Source organism: Telmatherina bonti (assembly GCF_933228915.1).
Source record: "Telmatherina bonti genome assembly, chromosome: 9".
In the NCBI taxonomy this organism is placed as follows: domain Eukaryota; kingdom Metazoa; phylum Chordata; class Actinopteri; order Atheriniformes; family Telmatherinidae; genus Telmatherina; species Telmatherina bonti.
This window is the reverse complement of record NC_136627.1, coordinates 26,762,962-26,784,114: the sequence shown is the minus strand read 5'-3', so window position 1 is coordinate 26,784,114 and position 21,153 is coordinate 26,762,962. Positions and strand designations below refer to the sequence as shown.

Sequence of the window (21,153 nt, the reverse complement as noted above, 5' to 3'; positions counted from 1 at the left end):
CCCAGATGTGCTCTATTGGACTCAGTTTTAGAGCTATTAATTTTCTAGAAATTTTCTGATCATTTAGGTAACTCACTGAAAGTTTGCCGTTTACTTTACACTAACCAATCACACAGCCTTTTTTTAAGCAAAGACTCTTATGCTGCTTGCATAGGCAGACGACACGAGCAAAGTAAAACTTACAGTGTGTATTGTGGAGCATTTACCAGCTAAATAGACAAGTTTGCCCTTTAAACTACACTAGATTCCAAAGAAATTAGGCTAAAAGAGCACAGATATTAACTTTGCATTGATCCAATGATATAACATGGTTCCGAAATATTGATAATGTTGCTGTCTTAGTACTGCATGTAAAAGTACACTGTATGTAAAAGTACAAAAAACAAAGTCACACAGTCTAATATTTTGTATGTCCAGCTTTAGCTGTATTTCCTGTGGCATTTTTTTCTGTTAACTTAAACATTTTCACAAGATTTATTTCCTTGTTGCAATAATCTTTCATTTATTTCCTTGTTGCATTCTCTTCTCGGAATGTGCCCATTCCATCAGGGAGGGAAAAAAAATCCGTTGGTTGTATTTCAATATATTCAGGTAGTCAGCTGACCTCATTCTTTGGCCATAAAGTGATGCTCAATATAGACCTGACTAACTGCAGCAACCCCAGGTGAAAGCACTGCCCCCACAGGATTGTACAACAGGCACTAAGCATGATGGGTGCATCACTTTATGTGCCTCTTTTCTTACCCTGATGCTCCCACCACTCTGAAACAGGGTAAGTCTGGACTCTTCAGGTCAATCTTTGTCCATTACTCCAGAGTCCAATCTTTATCCTAATGAACAAATCAAAGCCTTTTTTTTATCCTGTTAGCCTCACTGATTAGTGGTTTTTATGGTCACACAGTTGCTCAGTACCAATCCATTTAGTTCCCTTCATATTGTTCATGTGAAAATGTCCTTGATTTCACAGTTAAACATAGCCCTGAGTTCCACTGTTGTTTTTCTTCAATTTTATTTCACCAAACATTCAAGTGATTGCCGATCACAGTTATTCAGAATTTATTTCCCTGACTGCATTTCTTCCTGAAAGATGATAGTTTCCTGCTATAATCACAATGTATAATAATGTGTTGGACAGTTATAAACCCATTTTTAGTAGTTTGTGCAATCTCCTTAGATTTTTCCTCTGCTTGACACATACCAATGACCTTGAACATCTTTTCCACATCCATCTTTTGATATGGTTGTTTAAGAAATGAGAAGTATCAGTTTGGGTTGTATAACTTGTTGCCAGCTGAAACATAATCACCCTTGCTACAATTATCCTATCGGCTTGTGCCTATATACTTTGTTACTTCAAGGTGGCATCTTATTTTTTTGGCCAGGCAGTGTATTTGCTTCACCAAATCCCCATGCACATCTGCATTTTACATCACAAATACCTCTAAATGGACTAATACGTGTACAATTACAATATTTAAACAATTTTCAGTTAAAATAATCAAACATATTTAAAGTCAAATAACTATGGTAATTATATGAAAATGAGAAAGACTAAGCTGCCTCTCCTGAAATTATTTTCAATTATTTCATGTGACTCAGAAAAGTTAAGACATATTGCAAGTTGCAAACAGTTTTTTTTTTTCAAACAAATATAGCAAGGATTTAAATAGAAGCATAATTACAAAACGCAAAGACATATTAAAAGCCAGCAGTACAGCTGCAGGTCTCACTGTTGAAAGATCAGCCTACATTTAATTATCTGGGTGACTGATACCATCGTCACAGAGAGTGATTACTGCAAATAATGGTAAGCTGACCAAATCAATTCTTCAAAGTGAGAAGCATTAATTCAAACACTACTTAAATATCTGTGTTGTTTCTGGTACTTAAAAAAAAAAAAAAAGGGAAAGTACCACTGTTGCCATGCTGGTGTCTTTTTGACCATTGCTGTTGCTGTGGTTCAGTCCCACCAGGCACCCCAATCATAGAGAGTCGGGAGGATGTGGTCAGCGAGGGGAACGAGACGGAGCTCACCTGCACAGCCATGGGCAGCAAGCCAGCCGCTTCTATCAGATGGATGAAAGGGGAGGAAGAACTGACAGGTTGGTAGAATAACAGCCTCCCCCAGTTTGCCTCACATGCTCCAGGCCTGTCCACTTCACTACAAGTCCTGGTCTCTGGAGGCTCCTCCTCTGCGAGGAAAATGTTGTTCTACTCTAAATGTGTGTTGTACTGATTATGTTGACTAGTGTATGTACATAAAAAGATAAACCTACTTGCCATAAACAGTTGGAGGAGCACAGTGCTCTTTTTCCTTCCTTCCCCCCGTGTTCATATGTCTGTGCTCCTTATTAAACTGTGCATTCAAGTTGCTGAAGGAACAAATTCAGGTTAATGTTATGTCTCTCATAAATTTTTATTTGCCTTGGAGCTACTTTCACTCTGTAATTTTCTTCTCAAAATCCATGTTTGGATTTAAATTAGCTTAAATATTTACTGTGAACAATTTGTTACACTTTGACTGCTGAGGTAATGTGTTTTATAAAAGCATTCAATTCGAAATCTTTTCTATTTTCTTAAAACCATCTACACATTGTAAACACAGTTATGAACTCTTATTTGCCCATTTTATCTTCATTTTAGTGCGTTCGGCTGACTGCAGCACCTTGCAGAAAGAGGTATATTATATGGATTGGTGGGAAATCTTATTACCTCTCGGTTATGATTAGGAGTTATCAATTATTCATTATATACTAACTGTACAGCAACAGGGATATTCATTTCGGTCGCATTGTATTTACACAGTGGGGATGCTCTCAGCTTGGTGTCAAATTATATATGTATTAAAACTGAGAAGATACACTTGGCTTGTTGAGAGATGAAATATGTAGACAAGAGTGAATATGAGGCTAAATGCCATCTTTGCTTCTGGTGTTCCCTACAGGAGTCAAAGTCAATTTCTGTTTATGAGTTGCTGAGTCTTGTGCAGTAGAGGGAGAGGCAACAGGACAGTTAGATCAGCAAAATGCCACCGACATGCTGGGCAGGCTAATCTAAAGTGGCAGTGGACACATATCAAGAGCCAGAAAGTCACGTCCTGGCATACCCCAGAAAACGCAAATCACTTCTCATTGTGGACATGCTAAACAATTCATTAGCCCCACACATGTTGAGATTTAAAGGTCCACATCACATCGGTCTTGTGCAAAGTTTGTAATTAGGTTTGCCCTTATGCATTGATTAAAACAAGGCAGTTTTGATGGCAAGCTAGACATTTTGTGCAGCACTGGCCAAAATGCTTTTGCAAGCTTTTATCACACTGGCAGATACGGAGGTGATGGGCTCTGGCCTGCAAGAGGCTCAGAATAAGAGGTGCCAAAAAGCTAATTAGCATAAATGACAGCTGCAAAATGATTTAAATGTACAGGAGAACAGTGATCAGCTGCTGCTTCTAAAGTAAACACAGTGAGAGATTTGTTCCATCATACAGCTGCAGTTAATCATGTGTTTTTAAAATGTTGCACGCAATCACGTGTAGGTAGCTGCTTTCAAGAGATTCGGTGAGATTTTTGATAAGTTTTTTAAGTGCAGCTTTTTTTTTAAAAGGTGCTCAGCCATTAAAGCTCCATTTTCATTTTCAGCTCTAAAAAAGTTTCATTCAGTGCAATAATACATATTCAGTTAAATTTGTTGTAGGTATTGCAACCAATCCAATAGACTTTGATTTCCATATTTTTGTTTTTATTTTTAAATTGAGGAGCTCAAGCTTCTTTATTTCAAAACTGGAACTCGTGGGATCACATTTATGAATAATTATTCCAAGAATCAATGATCAGTGAATGTTAATGTGAGAATATTTTTTATAAGAGGTGTCCACATAATTTGTAAATATAAATCATTGAAGGTGCACAAGTAACAGTCCCTTTTTTTTATTCAAAGAGATGCTCTTTATGAAAAGCCCAGCTTTGACAGAGATGCAAATGAGTGAAACTTCTCTTTTCATTTCTAATTTCCAAAGGCTGTTATCAGTGGACACAGACCAAAATGTTTCTGGACACAGTTCAACAGACTTGCAACCAATCAGAGCAAAGTAATGTGTGATGTAGCGCTGAGCAGCACGACTCAGTGGTCTTATTGTATCAAACATGTCGAACATTGGATAAGCTGTTTTGACTGGCCCTGCTCAGGAAAGGAAGGATGGGAATGTGTTTGAGCGAGAGGGGAACATAAATATCCCACAGATTTGATTGTTTTCCAGCTTACTTTATAAAGGATTCATGAGCTGCTGTACATGGCTCTGTGGGCTCACATACTAATCAGTTCAACAATGCTTTATGCAGAAGACAATAATAACAACTTTCAGTTTGTAAAACGTATCAAGTGGAAATTTCTGAACAGATGGCAGACGAGCACACAACCTAGTTTCAGCTAATTTGGCATCTCTTTCATCCTGTCTCTTTACTGAGCTTTCTCCAGACAGTAAAAGTTAGTCTGAGGTTGACTCTTGCTTTATTTTTGCATACATTTTCTCTTTCTTTTTCTTGTTTCTTTCAATAAAAGCCTCTTTTTTTAGTTTAAAAAACACACACGAATGGTATCAATGCACAGAATTATGAAAGTAATTTCTCATTCTGGGTCAGCAGAGGCTATTGTCTTTTTAATCTACGTCGTATTCAGAACTTCTAATGAGTTTTTCATCTTGTGGTTTTTTTTTTTTGTGTAGCTGTGTACTCAGCCACAACTGCAGCTTTGTGATCAGTGCACAAAAAAGAACATTAACCAATGGATTTTCATCCTCTGTTTCTGTCTTGGTACAGTGCAGTAAATATGTTGGACACATCCCAGAGAATAGTGGGCGTCTGCAGAAACTTGTCCAAGTTGTGTCATTCTGGCTGAATGTGGTCAGGATAGAAAGGCCAGTTTGGGCTTTAAGTGAGTAGAATTAAAGATGGCTTTGTTTAGAAAGTGTCAGCTTTGAACGGTATATCAGACAACAGGTGAAGCGCTAAACCTAAGAATTCATGTAGAATTCTGGCTACTCAATATGTACGTGATTTTAGATCTTTAGATCTGTCTTTTAAGATGTTTCAGAGTTAATCTGCTATCAGATCCAGTACATGTTTTATATAATGTATTGTTCATGTAATAAATAGATGTACGTTCCCATAGTTTTAATGGTTTCATAGGTTTACTACTCCCTTTGCTTAAGCAATGTGTATTCAATTAATTAACCTTTTGTATTTACACCTATCCTGTGTTTTCCTGTTATAACGGTAAGAATATCTTCATTTACCAGAACTGAATCCACCCATATGAAGAGATAATAAATTTGATGTTGGAATCATAATATCAGAATAATAAATGTTTATAAAAAATTTCACTATGATGGTCCAGTTGAAGCCGACAGTTTGACAAATTCTATCCGGCTGGAAAATAGCTGCATGAGCTTATAATGATGGGTAGTTTTTATATTCATGACTGGCGTAGGAACTTTCACCAAAGACAAGGTAAACATCATAGTTTGAGACTGAAACCAGTGGCAGCACATCTGCACTCTGTGCATTATTTAGCATCATGCCATGATCTAACTTAATAATAATTAGTGTTTCTGCATGACAACAGCTCTTCACCTCTCTGGTAAAGGACGCGGTAAGGATGTTTCTTTTCACAATATTTACCTCTGCCAAGGAGGTTATGTTTTCGCCGGAGTTTGTTTGTTTGTTTGGTCGTCTGTTAGTAACATCACTCAAAAAGTTATGGCTGGATTTTGATGAAATTTTCAGGATAAGTTGGGGGTCTCACAAGGAACAAATGATTACATTTTGGTGGAGATCCTGGATTCTGGATATCACTTTAAATTTATGTTGGGTATTAATCACAATATGGTTGGTGGAGGTCTGCGCTCTCTGAGTGCTTTTCTAGTTAGACAGGCTTTTAACAGCAGGAAAAACCAGGAAGTGTTGAGTAAAATGGTACATTTATGCATCTCTGTCGCTTTAAATCCTTATAGCAGCAGCAGTTAGATTAAGGATCTATAGCTGAAGCAAAAACAAAGTGTAATGTCGTCATGTAGCCATTTATTGTTGCTGCTCTTTCATTGCATGAACTCATGGATGTACAGTCACAACACTTAAATCAACGTGTAAATTTTAAACTTTGTTCAAAAACTTCAGCTCTAACAAGGAAAATATTCAATCTTTATATAGTATGGAGCGTGATTTTTAAAGTCTATACTTCATTCAGTTAAGCCAGCTTCACTAATGGTAATACCAGTGCTGGAGCTGTGAATGTTTAAGCATCTTAAAACAGAATCATCATTGATGGTTCTTCAGCGTATTGGCAAGCAGAAGAGTCAAATTAGGAAATGAGTGGAGGAAAAAAAAAGTAATCTTGAAAAATAGGCCATGCTTGATTGTACTGGGATTGATCAGTGCTAAAAACTCACTGGAGTGTTTGATTTGACGTCTCCGCTGCAACTTTGAAATTTCTTCAGCATTCAGACTTGAGTCCCTCACATAAATTAACGGCAACTAAAAAGAAGGGTTCATGCATTGCTGCTGTCATGCTTTTTATAGGGAAGTCATATCACTTGTGTTGACCACAGTAAACCGTGCACGCAGGAGTGAGCATAATGAGATGCATAATGCTTTTCCTCATTGCTGGAGCACATTTTGTGTTCTGTGGGCTGCATTTCTTGACTAATTTTGAAACGCATTTAGTATTTTACAGTTATTACTCACTTAGACTTCTCAAACGACGTGTTTTCTCCCTGCAGTTGGCAGAGTCGTCAAATTTAATGCCCAGTAGTGCAATGACCACTAACTGGTCCCAGTGCTTTAAATTTTATGTGGGAAGGTCTTTCATGGTGGGTGTACGTTACACAGGGTTAATACCCATCAAGGGGCAACATATGTGTGTATTGGCGATCATCAACTGTGGAACAACTACATTTTGCCCTCTCTGAGTCCAGCCAGGCTCCCCTGTGACAAGGCTGAAATGGAAGTGTGCTGCAGGTCAGTGTGGGGCTGTAATTATTTCCTCACTTCATTAAGTGCGAGTAAACCATCGGACTCAGCACTGCAGCTAATGTGACGCCCCTGTGGCATTGTAATGCTCTCTAAATGAATGCCCCTCTGACAGCCTTGGGCCTAGTGGGCAGCAGATTACTGCAGGGTTTAGCCTCAACAATGCTGAACCTTCAAGCAGCCGAGGCATTCATTATCAGGTTTGATATGACCCAGCCGCTCCTCACTACTTTCGTCAGAATCGAAGGCCTCGGGCTCATGTGAATCCTCTTAAGTCTCACTTGGGCACCACATCACTGAATCATAAATTAAATCTAAATGCCATCTGAAAGTACTCCATTTTGACAGGTAATATTCCCTTAATACCCATGACTATTTGCCCATTACAGCCGCTGCAGCTTGTGCTGCTGCAGGATTTGAGATTTGTTTTATAACTTTTCAGAAATGAGCTCAATTTATTTATTTATTTATTTATTTTCTCAGGCGAGACAACAGTTGAGGAGATGTACGACAGGATGTTTACTGTCAGCAGCCGGGTGAAGTTTTCCGTCGCCAAAGAGGATGATGGAATGCCAGTGGACTGTATAATCGACCATCCAGCTGCAAAGGACCTGCTTGCTCAACGACACTTGGAAGTGCTGTGTGAGTGACCCACAACTCCTGTCTTTTTAAGTCCAGAACTAAACTAAAACCTCACCAATGATACTGATAAATGAAAGATTAAATTGAATTCAGAAGCAGATTTGTTATACTTGGAAAAAGACAAAGTACATATTTTTCCAGTTTTACAGTTTTGGTCTACAGTCACACTGACCAGTTGTTTACTTACTCATCGACCACCTTGTCTGCCCTTACCCAGTTGATACATCTGGCTAGTTCTTAGATACACAGTCATTCTGCCACCTAATTAGTTGATTTTGTTTATTTTTTCTAATTGTCAAAATAAAATCAGAATATCATCACTGCTTTGGTATTTTCATACATGGAAAGGGATTTTTCATGCTGTACTAAAACCATATTATTTAGCCGCAAATGTTAAATGGAGAGACTGTATTGTGTCATAGTAAGTACATAGTAGTGTCTAAATAATAATTCAGATTGGAATAGATGCTTAAATAGCTGGAATGTTTCCTTTTTTATTTTTTTATTTTCTCTTACAATATGTTTTGGTTTGGAAAAGCAAAAAGGCATCTGAAAGTATTTTTCATGTCGAGTCAGTGGGAGCTTCACAGCTGTCTGACTGAAAGTAGCAGCCACATGATTTGTAAATACCAGACTTAAAGGAGAATTTGGATGTGTCCATCTTTAGACTAGACCAAGAATGGGAATATGAAAGTTAAAACCTGAACATTTAAAAAAAAAAAAAAAAAAATCAGATCTGTACCATTAAATCTGTAAATTAAGATTGGATGATAGATGAGAGCAAGAAATCAGCAAACAGTGACGTTATGCATTTAAAACTGCAGCTTCGCCAATTTGGATGCAAAAGAAGCTAAGTAAATAAAGTTGCCGCCAATATAATCAGGTTCTCCACTTGAATTATCCACAGTCAGCAACCTTCAAAAAAACAGTGATGGCTTGTGTTTTAATAGTTTGGTACCAGAACAGAAACCTTCAGGGTGGAAGTGCACAAAAAAGGGGGATAATTTATGGGTCTCTAAGCTGAGATCATCTCGGGCTTAAAGGTTGGTGATTTACATGAATTATTTAAAGGACTTGTCCCTAAAATTGACTTAAAAGAAATGAATTAGCCTCCAATATGGGCCATTATGCTTAACTACTTTTGGGTCTGCAAGATAGGATGTAAGTACAAAGTTGCCAGAACCCATAAAGTCAAAATGGACATATTTATCATATACCTGACATTTACTGTTAAAGGGATCAGTCTCTTGAAACCAATATTACATTTCAGTGTGGTAGTGTGTAGTTTGTTTTACTTATAAAGCTGTGATCTATTACGGTGTCACACACACACAAAGCAATACATAAAAACTCTTCAAGCAGGATTATTAACTCGGTGCAGTTAGTCTAAGAAGGTTAAATATGATTTTAAAAGACTCATTAAACTCTCTGACTATTAGATCTTAGATATAACATGTATTTCTTTCTCATAGCAATGAATCATGCTGTTACAAAGCTCCTTTGGCATGTCAAATTACATCCACTCACTGTTACAGAAAGCTAAAAATGACTTTTACTCCTGTGCCCCAAAAAATATGAAGGTATTCTTTAAATGGTGAATTGTTTGAAATGGTGATACAAGCTGCCTACCACTGTTAAACATTAAAGAAAGGTTAGGTTACCCTTTTGTAGTCTGTGTAGAATATTAATTTTTTTTTCAGGTAGATAACTGTTTTCTCTGACCTTTCAAGGGAAAAGAGAAAGCTTGACTGGAGCCGTTTGACATTTTGGTAATCTTTTGCTAGCATTGATAAGAGGAAAAAAAAAACATTTTTGCTTGAAGGTAGTGCAGACTGACTGGGTGTCGCCTGAGCCCTGAAGAATCATGGATTCAGTATCTATATTTTACCTGAGGTTGCTTTGCTTTTGTTTTGAAGCTTGTCTTCCTGCGTTTCACTGAAGAGACCAACAATCAGTTCACTTCTACTTTGGCTGCAAATACTTATACAGCTGTAGTATTGTCAGTATGCTCCTTTCTGACTTTCAGATAAACCAGAAGTGAAGATTGTGGTGACATATCCAGAAGGATTAACCAGAGAGGGCGACAATCTAGATTTGACGTGCATTGCTGAAGGCAAACCGCAGTAAGTACTCATCCAACTGGACAGTCTACATCACTCACAATCTCAGTTTATTTTCATATATTCTGTTTTTTTAACAACTCCAACATCACCTTTAACCTTTACATGGCATTGTACCTTTTAAATGTTACAGGCTGTTAGCATGCTTTACATTATTAGACAGGGCCTGCCAATGGCCAAACTCTGTCCATCTCAGATTTGACCTTTATTTAAGATTTCTAGTGTGAATAGACAGCGCCTGTCTGAATGATGTGTGTGGTATTTATGCTCTCCAGTCCGAATCAGATCAACTGGCTGAGAGTAGACGAGGATGTGCCGCCTCATGCTGTGGTCACCGGCTCTGATCTCTACATTGAGAACCTCAACAAATCCTACAACGGCACCTATCGCTGTGTGGCATCTAATGCAGTAGGAGAGGCCTATGATGACTACATCCTCTATGTGTATGGTAAGTAATACTCTTCCCTGCGCTTGGTTTTGGTTTCTTAATGCATTTTACACAGTTCAGTTCAAAATGCAGTCTGTTGCTAATATGGGAAGATTTATAGCAGACATCTTAAAATCCGTCTCTTGAGGGGTACTGTCCTGCAGGTTAGATGTTTCTCTGCTTTAACACAACAGACTGAAGTCAATGGGTCACTGTGTAGAACTTGACAATAAGCTCTTGGATACACCTTATTTAAATCAGATGTATTGGAGCAGGGAAGCATCTAAACACTGCAGGACAGTGACCCAAGGTTGGGTTTTAACATCCAAAGTCTATAGAATTAATTGCTTATGTCAACTTTGGATTGTATAAAACCAATAAAGACTCGTGACAGAACTCAAACAATTATTTTTCAAGAGTTAAGAGTAGAAGTTGTGCTTGTGAAATGCAAGGTTTGGTATCAGACCAAGAATGTTGCACAAACAACAAATTCCTCTAGAAGGTTTTTATTGACAATGACCTTGAATTATGTGGACATTTTAATAATCAAGTGGTATTTTTAATTTCTCTTTAAGGAATTTGATCATCACTTGTTGCATCTGTCCACTGTCTGGTTATTACTGTAGAAATGTACCACCAGGTTTTGTGTAACATGACATTAACGCAGTCCTTCACTCAAAAGGAGATGTTTTATTTTACTTAGTTTTTACCCAGTTTTAAATCACACTTATGAGACGTTTTGCCAAACAGAATATAAATGTGGCTGCACTTTGAATTACCTACAAAGACCAGGATTAAACTGCATGAACTGTCACATTCAGTTGTCATCATCATCACATATGAATAGTCTCATTCGCATCTATTCAGTATGTTGCTAAGAGCAAAGATTGACCTGGATTATCATATAATTATGCACTGTATTTGCTATTGCTCTTTGACTGTTGACTTACATTAAAGTTGGTGGAGTTTCAGTGTGTTCTGCAGCCAATCTGTAAAGGGCAATAGAGGGACCATCTCTCATAGGACTGGACTTTAAATGCCAGACATTTGGCTGCTCTTTGTTAACCTCTTTTCATTCAGAGCTCATTTTCTTTGTACCTTAAAATGACTGTCATGCGTTTCACATTTGCTTTTTTGGTTTCTCTCTAACATATCACAACTATAAAACAGCACTAAAAAACACTGACAGAATAACTAATACACAATAAACTGTTGAAAGATACAGAGGAGTCTTTGCGCTTGAATTCTTAGTAGGGGGGTGCAGCAGGAGGTAGCTGCTTGAGGTTTTTAAAACACAAAAGACCTTTTTAATATAATGTCATTGAAGCATGCACTCATTGCACTATAATTTCCTGGTTTTGGTGACGGGCAGAGGCGATACAGATGAGACAAAAAAAATTTTTTTTAAATTCAACAGGTGCAGCCTTTGTTTGTGAATTAAGCTTTCCTTCTATGGAGAGCTTGCTCCCTGCTGTTCAGAAAAGCATTTTATATTTCACTCCAAAGTTTCTGGTTGCTTCTGCTTGTGTGCCAAAAACACTGTCTGTCCGTGACCGTACCAGATACCAAAAATATGGGCACATCTGATGCTCAAGCTCTTGAGCAATATGTGACCAAAATAAAAGAGAAAAAGAATTTCTGCATTGCCAGTTGGTTTGACAACATGGATTTCTGTTGTTTTACGTGAAAGTCTTGAACAGCTTGATTGTAAAACTGACTTGTAAACAAATTTCAGTGTTTGGAAAACATTATGTAACAATGTATTGCACAAAATAAGTTATATATATATATATATATATATATATATATATATATTACAATATTTTACATATTATATATATATATATATATTATACAAATATATACAAATATATATATATATATATATATATATATATATATATATATATATATATATATATATATATATATATATGTATATATTTGTATAATATATATATATATATATAATATGTAAAATATTGTAATATATATATATATATATATATATAATATGTAAAATATTGTAATATATATATATATATATATATATATATATATTACAATATAATATATATATATATATATTTTCTTCTTAAAGCATCTGAATAAAACATTTATATGTATTACTTAGACACATCAAATTTAGGATAATTTTGTTGTAAATAAAAATTTCAATAGAATCTTAAACTTGATCAAAAAAATTTCCTCATGTGCGATGTTACTTCACATACATGTTTGAGTTCTGTTAAATGTCCCACCTGCTGATTTCAGTGAAAGAGGTTTGTTTTCAACACAAACACAGAGGAGGGGGAAGTTGTTGTTTTTTTCAACCTCACATATATACGTATGAAAAGTAAACTTCAATGCAAAGGAGGAGACATTTTTCTCCACATGGTAATAAAATGGAAACAGACTTTTCTACCCACACATTTTAATTGAGATTAAAATAGGATTTCTTTTTTTTACCTGTCCACATAAAATATGAGTAAAGACTGAATATTTTAAAATAACTCATAATAAGCTTCTTTTTGCTGTGGTATTTTTATGTTTGATAAGATATTGTGTCTTCCCAGTAGGCTGTCGTGTGAAAGCTTTTCGCCTTCTTTATGCATTGTGGTTTTTAATCATCTTAATAAAATATCCTCGTTCAACACCTTGTAATTTTTTTCCTATTTTTTTGGTAAGTTAAATCTTGAAAATTTAGCCAAAATTACAAGTACAAAACTAAAAATGAATATTTAAAACAGACCTTGTAACAAGCTAAATGCTTTGTAGTTATAATGGGGAGTGGGTGGGTTGGGGGTGGTTAAATATTGTTTTGTTTAAAAATATCTTGGCAAGTTCAGTGATATTGCTTCTTTTAGAGTGATATTTGATTAGTTTTACCAGTTTTTTCAGAGCCTTGAAGAACCTGAACTTTAGCTAAGCTTGTCATTTCTCTAATGTTTATTTTGCCCATGCATATACCACAGATGAAGCTTGATGCAAGTGATACAACTGCCTCATTAGTTGGTTTCATTTACTTGAAAATATTTTCTCATATTATCTTTTTGAAGACTTATCATTAAATTAAACAATTTTGTTGTTGGTAAAGTCGTTGGTACTTTAGAACAACAACAACTACTGCTGTGAACGACAGAAACGGCAAAGGTTCGTATAAAGTAGATGTTTATGCAATGGTATGAACCCTGTTATGAAATGGGACTCATTATGTTGATGGAGATTGTTAGTTTTTTGGTTTCATTTTTAGTCACCGGTGCTCATTTTAAGCCTAACATGACCAAACAGCAGCATCATATGACAAAAGCTGCAGTTCATAGTGTTAAAAGAGCCAAAAATGAGCTTTTTCTTGCGTTTGAGTGAAAACCAATTGCATGTTATAGAGCAAGGGAATTGTTTTGATTATGACTCGGTCAGCTTGTTTAGGTCATACTGACAGCCATGAGCTGTGTGTCAAAAAAACAACATTTGTTTGTCTGGCTGAGAAGCCAGTGTTTATGGCAGTTGCTGAAAATGTGTATTTTGTGAGAATGAATACATTTGTGGTGAGTTTCCACATCAACACCATCTCACCAATTACAGGGCGAGGAGTGAACAGGGTTTTGATGGAGGGGCAAGGTCTTAGACTAAGGTAGTAAAAAAAAAACTGTCAGAAATAATTAACAGGGAAAGTTGTGGATTCCGGTCTAATGCATTTTTATTTACTCAATTATTTAGTTTTGCCTTGCAGGTGTAACCTGGGACTGAATTTTTCCACCTGAAAACTTTGAAAAACTGAAATGACCTCCACTTAAACGTTTTACTGCATGTTACTGAAAGCAAGAAATCTGCAGGAAGAATAACCATGTGGGCCTTTAGGAATGTCTCAGCTTTAAACACAGCAGGTCCCCGCTAATCTTAATCTCAGATGTACAAAAGATTCAGAGAAGCGTTGCGACTCAGTTGGTCCTTGCTGAAATCCTCTCAATTGCTTGAAAAAAAAAAAAAAGAACAACTTCAGCCACTGCTTAATGGAAAGTTAAAAGCTAAAAAGTGGAACGTTTTCTTAATCATCATATGTCAGAAAATAAGTTACCCTTGATCATTTTAGGGGGGAAAATGTGCTTATTTCACCTGCCAAAACATAGAACTTTGTCACTGTAACACATGCTTGCTGTGACTCTGATAACTCTATGGCGCCATGGTTATTCATCATCATGCTCTGCCAGGCAGATGATGACATCTGCTTGTTCCCAGTGGGCCCATAATGATCACTCCCAAACAAAAGGACAGCATATGCCAGCAAATAGCTCACTCAAGGCAGATTATCAAGCTATCGCGAATAAATTTCTAATAGCTGAGTAAATATTCCCCTGAAACAAGAATTAAAGCACTCTGTCTTTGGGTAAATCCTCTCAGATTCCAAACAAGCGAGGGAAGCATCTGTTTTAAATTCACCTGCACAGAAGTGTAAAATAGGGTTATAATATTATAATAGTTCAGAAGTTTTCACTGAACTGCCTGTGGGCATTTTGGAACTTGTGCATAATATGTGTCTATTGCTGTTAAATTCATGTATCATTTGATTCGTGCTGAACCCATAACACTTTCACGAATGGCTGAAAACCACAGGAAGCTAATGGTATCTGGTTCAGTATAAAATCTAGAGTATCTGTCTTATCAGTTTTTGTGTCTTTGGCCTTGACTCCATCAATTAGTAACTTTGTATCCACATGTTTTACCAATTTCCATCTAATACAATTTTTTCTAGTGTGAGTGTTTGGAAACTGCATGACCTAAGCTATGTAATGAGACTATGGAGATAGGAAATTCAAACTGCATGTAATTATATCTGCAACTCCCACTACTGTTTTCTGGAGGATGTAATGCCAGGAAAAATCATGTTGTGGTCCTTGCGAGAGTTTGTTGTCTCAGACTAATCATGATAGCCACTGTGGTTTAATTAGTGTGTGTTCCTTCAACCGTTGATTGACTTTTGCATGATAACCTTGTGCTATTTTTGTGTTGGTTTTCAGTAGCATTGTACCGCTTCAAGAATCAACCAGTTCTCCCATTTCCAAAGCTGCTGGATTTAATTCCAAATGACGTCTCTCTAGCCGTTTTGGCGTTTCAGTTTACAAGTTCCTATTAAGGCAATTACACACCTGCCTTAATGAGGCCTTTTGTATAAGACTGTGCAATAAGTATTTAAATTTTTAATGAGTTGTTTAGTTCTTGGTTAATATTTGCTTGTGAAATTGATTGATAGAGGCAGGGTGAACTGTCCATCAATACGTGTTTCATTCCCCTGCCATCTCATATTTGTTCAAGTCCTTTGGGCTCTTCTTATTTCAAAAAGACTAATGACCTTTCACAGCGCGACAGCCTGGACAGGTGGGAGGCTGATGTAAACCCACATCAAATCAAGTCCTATTGTTCCATGCGTATTGTATGGGGCCGGTCGAAAGGCTGAGAAAGAGACTTATCACGCTGTTCTCCACAAGGCTCTGTCTGCAATAGCCTGTGAATTGTGCCCCCCTGGCTAGTGTGTGGTGTGGGGGAGAGGTAAGCAGAGAAAAGCCTTTGCCTTTTAGAAGTGACCAGGTGCTATAAGTCACACATGCTACCGATGCCTTAACAACCTCACTTCAGCCTGCAATTGACTTTCTGAACTATGAATCCACAATGGGCTAAAAGTCAACTACATACAGGGTATTGAAAATTTGGGGTTTGTCATGGTTTTGACATGACTGGAGCCGACAAGACTCGTGGGTCTTCCTGTTCTGTTGTTGAGAAACTGTCATTTCAAATCACACCGGCGCCATTGACAGCACCAGAAGCAGCTTTTGCTCCCCCCCCCCCGCCTCCAAAATAAGAATTCATTACACCAACACTGACACATACAAAACATTTGTTTTTGAAGAACAACACCAAAAACACTTCATATTACAGGAACTTTTAAGCAAGAGAAATAAATAGACATAGCAAAACAAGAAAACGTCTCCCCTGCTGTGATGTTGGCAGGTAGGTTTAAGCAGGCATAGATAAACAATTTCTATTACATTGTTTCACTTTATGGTTAAATTTTCTCATATCAAATTTCTCACTGATAGAAATGCTCCCTGAAAATATGGCATCTCCAAAATACACTCATATTTCAACCCTCATAATGCTGAGCCCAGAGTCATCCAGCCTGGAAATTGCCCATGGAGAATTGTTGTTCGTCTGGATATTATATGTGCCACATCCTATCCCTGCCTTTGTGAAGACCCTCATCCCTGAATGGCCAATTTCCCTCTTCCAGACACTGACATTTCAGCTATCATACTGCCTTCGGTCATAGGGAAAGAAATCGAGCCCACACCCCTCTTCAAATACCGTCAGACGAGAATCTGCTCCTGATACCCTGATACCCCCCTACTACCATCACCACCACCCCCACCATACACTCCATCCCTGGCGGCAACATTATGCTGTCCTTGATGTTTTATCATTAGTTTGGGAGTGTGTGGTCCCCCACTGCTGTCTTTTGATGGAGTGCAGACTGCATGGAAACAGCCAGCCAATTTCCCCTGCTGCAGCTTTCCCACAGCAAGGGGTCGTGCTATCTTCCCCCTATACCAGAGCCTGGCATATATTCCCCTGATGACAAGAGCTTTTAGCCCTCCTTACTAGCGTTGCATACATGAATTACCCTTCATTTTTGCCTTTTTGATTATTTTGCGTGGTGGTTAGTGACAGCACCAATAAGCACAGTGCAGGGCAGAAGATGATGCTCACAGCTCTGCTTATTTACTGCAAGAACGAGAGTGTTTAATAGGCAATGTGACTTAAATATTGAGTCTGCAGAAAATACCAGTGCCTTTACATTAATTTCAGACATTCTTAGTCATTCTTTGTCACAGATAGCAAAGCTCCTGAGCTGGTCTATCACTCAATATCTGCTGTTCTGCCATGGCGTTTTGCACAGATTTCCATGATTCCCAAAGTTTTTTTTGAACTGATGAGCTTTTGAGCTGTTCCATAATCATCATTTACTGAATACATTACATGTAACTGAGTTAAGCAGTCCAATAGAACACTAATAAACCCCAACAAATTCTTCTTCCCCATGTGTCTGTGAAATCAAAATGTATGGTGAAAAAAAGATATGGATAAAAAAGATAAAAATGCACAGATCAGAATCATTCTGTCCAAAACATTTTCTGCAAATATGTAGACATTTGCAAACTTCATACAGTAGAATAACAAAATAAGATGTCAGACAGAGTTCAGTCATGTATTCATGTTGTTCAGCAATATAGTTATTGACTCATGGCTTCCCAGTTAGTGTTAACTCTGCTCCTTGTTTGGGTCAGAAAGTAAGAAATTACAGCATGTTAAAGGGTAAACATATCTGAAAATGTTTCCTGCTGTTTCAGCACATTAGCATGCTGACGTTGGCTTTTCACGCAGTGCACTGCTCCTGCTAAAAGAATTGGTTTCACATATTTCTGTCTTTCTTGAAACAAATTCCCATTTGAACATCAAGTAACTATCATGCATACTGAAGTATATATCTCTATTACTATATACATTAAGTGCATATACACACATATTATATATATATATATATATATATATATATATCCCACATAAGAATAAGAAAAACAACACATCGATATATAACAAAGGAAGTTTTGGCAGGTTTGGCAGTCTGTTTTTAAAGGACAAGTTGTAATTATTTTTTCATGTTGGCTATTACGCCCACATTTTTGGTCTAGAAGCAAAAGAAAAAAAAAGCTTAATCAATCTTGCAAATTAAAATTTTACTGTGGCACAAACCATTTCAAGGAGGGGTTTACATCAAACTTTAAGCTCTTTAAAAAGAAAGGGGGAAAAAAAAAACCAACTCAAAGGACTATTAAAAAAAAAAAAACCTCTGCAAAATCTAGCAAAAATGAAACTTGCCTCCATTAACCTTTCTTATCCTGATACTTCAGAAGCCATGTGAAACATCAGTTCTGCTTGATTTTAAGAATTAAGGCGGTCTAACCATCAGATTAACATCTCAATAGATTTTTGCATGAAAAAGGAATATAAAAAAAACACATTAAGTCTCTTACAGATTTAAGAGCAGTTTTCTGTGAGACCAGGAGGATTCATCATACTTACCAAACTCTTATTTTAATGTTGACATTTGTTTTTATAGTTTGACTTAAAAGCCTGGGAAAGTTTCATTCTAAGTGTAGTTCACTAACGTCAATCTCCTCACACAGTCGCTGAAACATATGCATGTTATTTTTATAGTACAGCTTCTCATCTTCAATGACTTTTGTCTCTTTCTTTACTCTTGTCTTTATTTCTTATACATGTTCTTTATTTTTTTTCCACTCTTTTCATCTAGATGCTCCCACTACTATCCCCACACCCACCACCAATCCAGTCAACACGCAAGGTACTGTATTCCCCCACTGCTTTCCCTCTCAGCAACCATGTGAGTGCCTGTGAGTGTGTGTGAGAGCTTGCATGCGTGCGTGACAAAGGGTTCAGGGAGAAAGAAATAAAAAAAAAATTTTAAAAAGAGGGCTCATACCTGCAGCGAGGAGAGACTGGGGATGGACAGTGTTCATCAGATAGCACTGCTGATAGGCAACAATGAGGACTGGCAGTGCAGGCCTGTCAGAGACACCTGTCGCAGCCTTTTCCACTCACGTGTTTGATCTGAGAAAATTTAGACTCAATCCTGCTGCCCTGTTATCTTATTATCATCTGCAGCTACATCTCAACCGGCCCATCCATCATATTATAATGGCGTCGTTTTATAATAGCCTTTACATCTCCACTACAAATGCCAGTCACATTTCATCTTTGCAGGTCTGCCAAACATCAATAACTATTTTCTCAAATACATACAGACTAAATAAAAGGTAGTTCATTTGCAGTGCTTCCAATACGGCAACCTTTTGGCATCCTCTGTGCAACCCTATTTTATACTTCGATTTACCGCTGGCGCACAAATGCATTTCAATATTAGCCCAACTTCTTTTTTTTTTTTTTTTTTTTTTTTTCCAAATGGCTATTATTTCAAAAGCAGCATTAAGGCTACATAGATGGCGAGGCAACCTTGGGAGTTGACATTTGGATATGCCAGAATGTGACATTTTAATACAAAAACTATCCTTCAAGAATAGATCGGTTTATCAATAGCAGCTTTAGAGATATGGCAATATTGCTCTTTTGTCACAGGCACTCTGCAATTCATATAGAGCCATAAAAATTTGGGTTGGCCACACAAACCTAATAAGTTTTAAACTCAAGAGTGAGACGGCATCAAAAGCTTCAATATTCAAATGAAGCAGCTTGCAGATAGCATTCACTTATTCATCCATTTGATCAAGCTGACCTTTCAGCTGTGTTTTTGTGCATTATGTTTGCATTTGCTAAAGATAGGGTTATATTTGCGAGGCCTGCTCTTCATTATGACACAGCTCTTTGCCATTGCATGCTTTAATGTCATCCTTTAGAACTTTCTTCTTCAAACTCTCTTCTGCCATTAGTCGTTGTGCTGCATGATTACAGCATCCTTCAGCTTTCCAGCTCCCTCAGCGTGTAGCAAACAGGAAGTTGCTTACTAGAAATGTGCATTATGCTGCAGTTTTTCCATAAGCTCCTCTCCTCAGAGTCGCACTAATGCAGCCATCTCTGTGTTTTGTGCTGTAACATTCCAGTAATTTCCGAAAGACAGGCTTGAAAGAGGATTTACTGTGATTTATGTGGAACATGCTGGGAGGATGTAATTGAGCTTTCTTTCAGTTCACTACTCTTCTAAATACCCTGTCAGTGGGGCAATTCTAAGCTGGCTTGCGGTAGATTGCTTTGCACTACCTTAATCAGCGTAACCCACAGTATAGCAATTCCCTCTTGCCAATGTGAAGGTAAACAACACAATTTCTTAGTCATTTATTAAGTTTACAGGGTGAATGGCAATGACTACTTCCACCACCAACAAAGTTTTTTTTTAATTTTATGATGTAATCAGAAACCACTGAGCTGCTACTTTATGTGGTTCTGATATGAAATGAGTAATTTTTTGGGGACATGATTATCACATCCAAATGTAGTGAGATCAATCAAAATTCCCTTTTCATACCTTTTATCTCAGTTATAAAAGGGTGATATCTAAGTGGCTCGTCAACGCCTTTGCTTTCTCATGGAATCTATAGAAAGCCGAGCTGGCAGCTTCAGTTTATTCTACAGGTGTAGAACATCCCGTAGATACAAGAACAAGGCAGCTCGCATCACGAGAAGCTTCACCTACGCGGCACATGGACCGGTAGTTCCCCTGCCTCGGGCAAACAGCTACACAGTTTCTGGGCAGTGACCACCAGACTGAAAATCCGTCTCCTCCCAGACGCTGTCAGACTAATGAACTGATCCACTCAGTTGTCTTAAAAGCCTCAGAAAGTGTTTCAGACTGTACTACACCGACACATACTGCACTCTTTTAAGCTGCTCCACCTTATTGCTACTATTGCCCGTAAGCTGCTCAGTAATTTGTCATTTCTTGCCTGAAAGACTTGTTTTTAAACAGTTTATTTATTTTGACAGACTGATTATAATTTATTACTTATAATACAATGAACAGTTATTTTTATTACCACACTGAGATCTGACACTGGCTAGTGTTTCTTTTCATTATTCCATGGTTGGAATGGAAAAGAAATATCCCTGGATCCTTGAATCCAACTTAGTACTTACATTTCTTACATAGGTCTCAGTTTCCACGGTGCATAAACCACATGTGAAGATAGTGAGTCCGTTACCACAGCTTTAGTGTGGTTTAGATTAGGAAAAGGTAACATGAGGACTTTATCCATATTCGTATCATACTTAATCCTTTTGTAGACTCTTACTTATGTTACTAGCTATACTTTTAAGATTAACATAAACACACAGCAGAAAGATATAATTAAAA

The 21,153-nt window shown here is 37.3% G+C and overlaps 1 protein-coding gene across 1 annotated transcript in view; it reads left to right on the top strand.

Annotated features, from left to right (window-relative positions):
• The window catches only part of LOC306760049 (cell adhesion molecule 1-like), a gene marked incomplete at both ends in the record, with an annotated part of 158,160 nt that overhangs the window by 126,759 nt on the left and 10,248 nt on the right, over window positions 1-21,153 (top strand). The window contains 5 exons of the mRNA XM_079245817.1: window positions 1,965-2,102; window positions 7,509-7,667; window positions 9,694-9,790; window positions 10,063-10,235; window positions 18,583-18,633. Coding sequence (XP_079101943.1) covers window positions 1,965-2,102; window positions 7,509-7,667; window positions 9,694-9,790; window positions 10,063-10,235; window positions 18,583-18,633 — 618 coding nt within the window. The remainder of the gene's footprint in view (window positions 1-1,964; window positions 2,103-7,508; window positions 7,668-9,693; window positions 9,791-10,062; window positions 10,236-18,582; window positions 18,634-21,153) is intronic.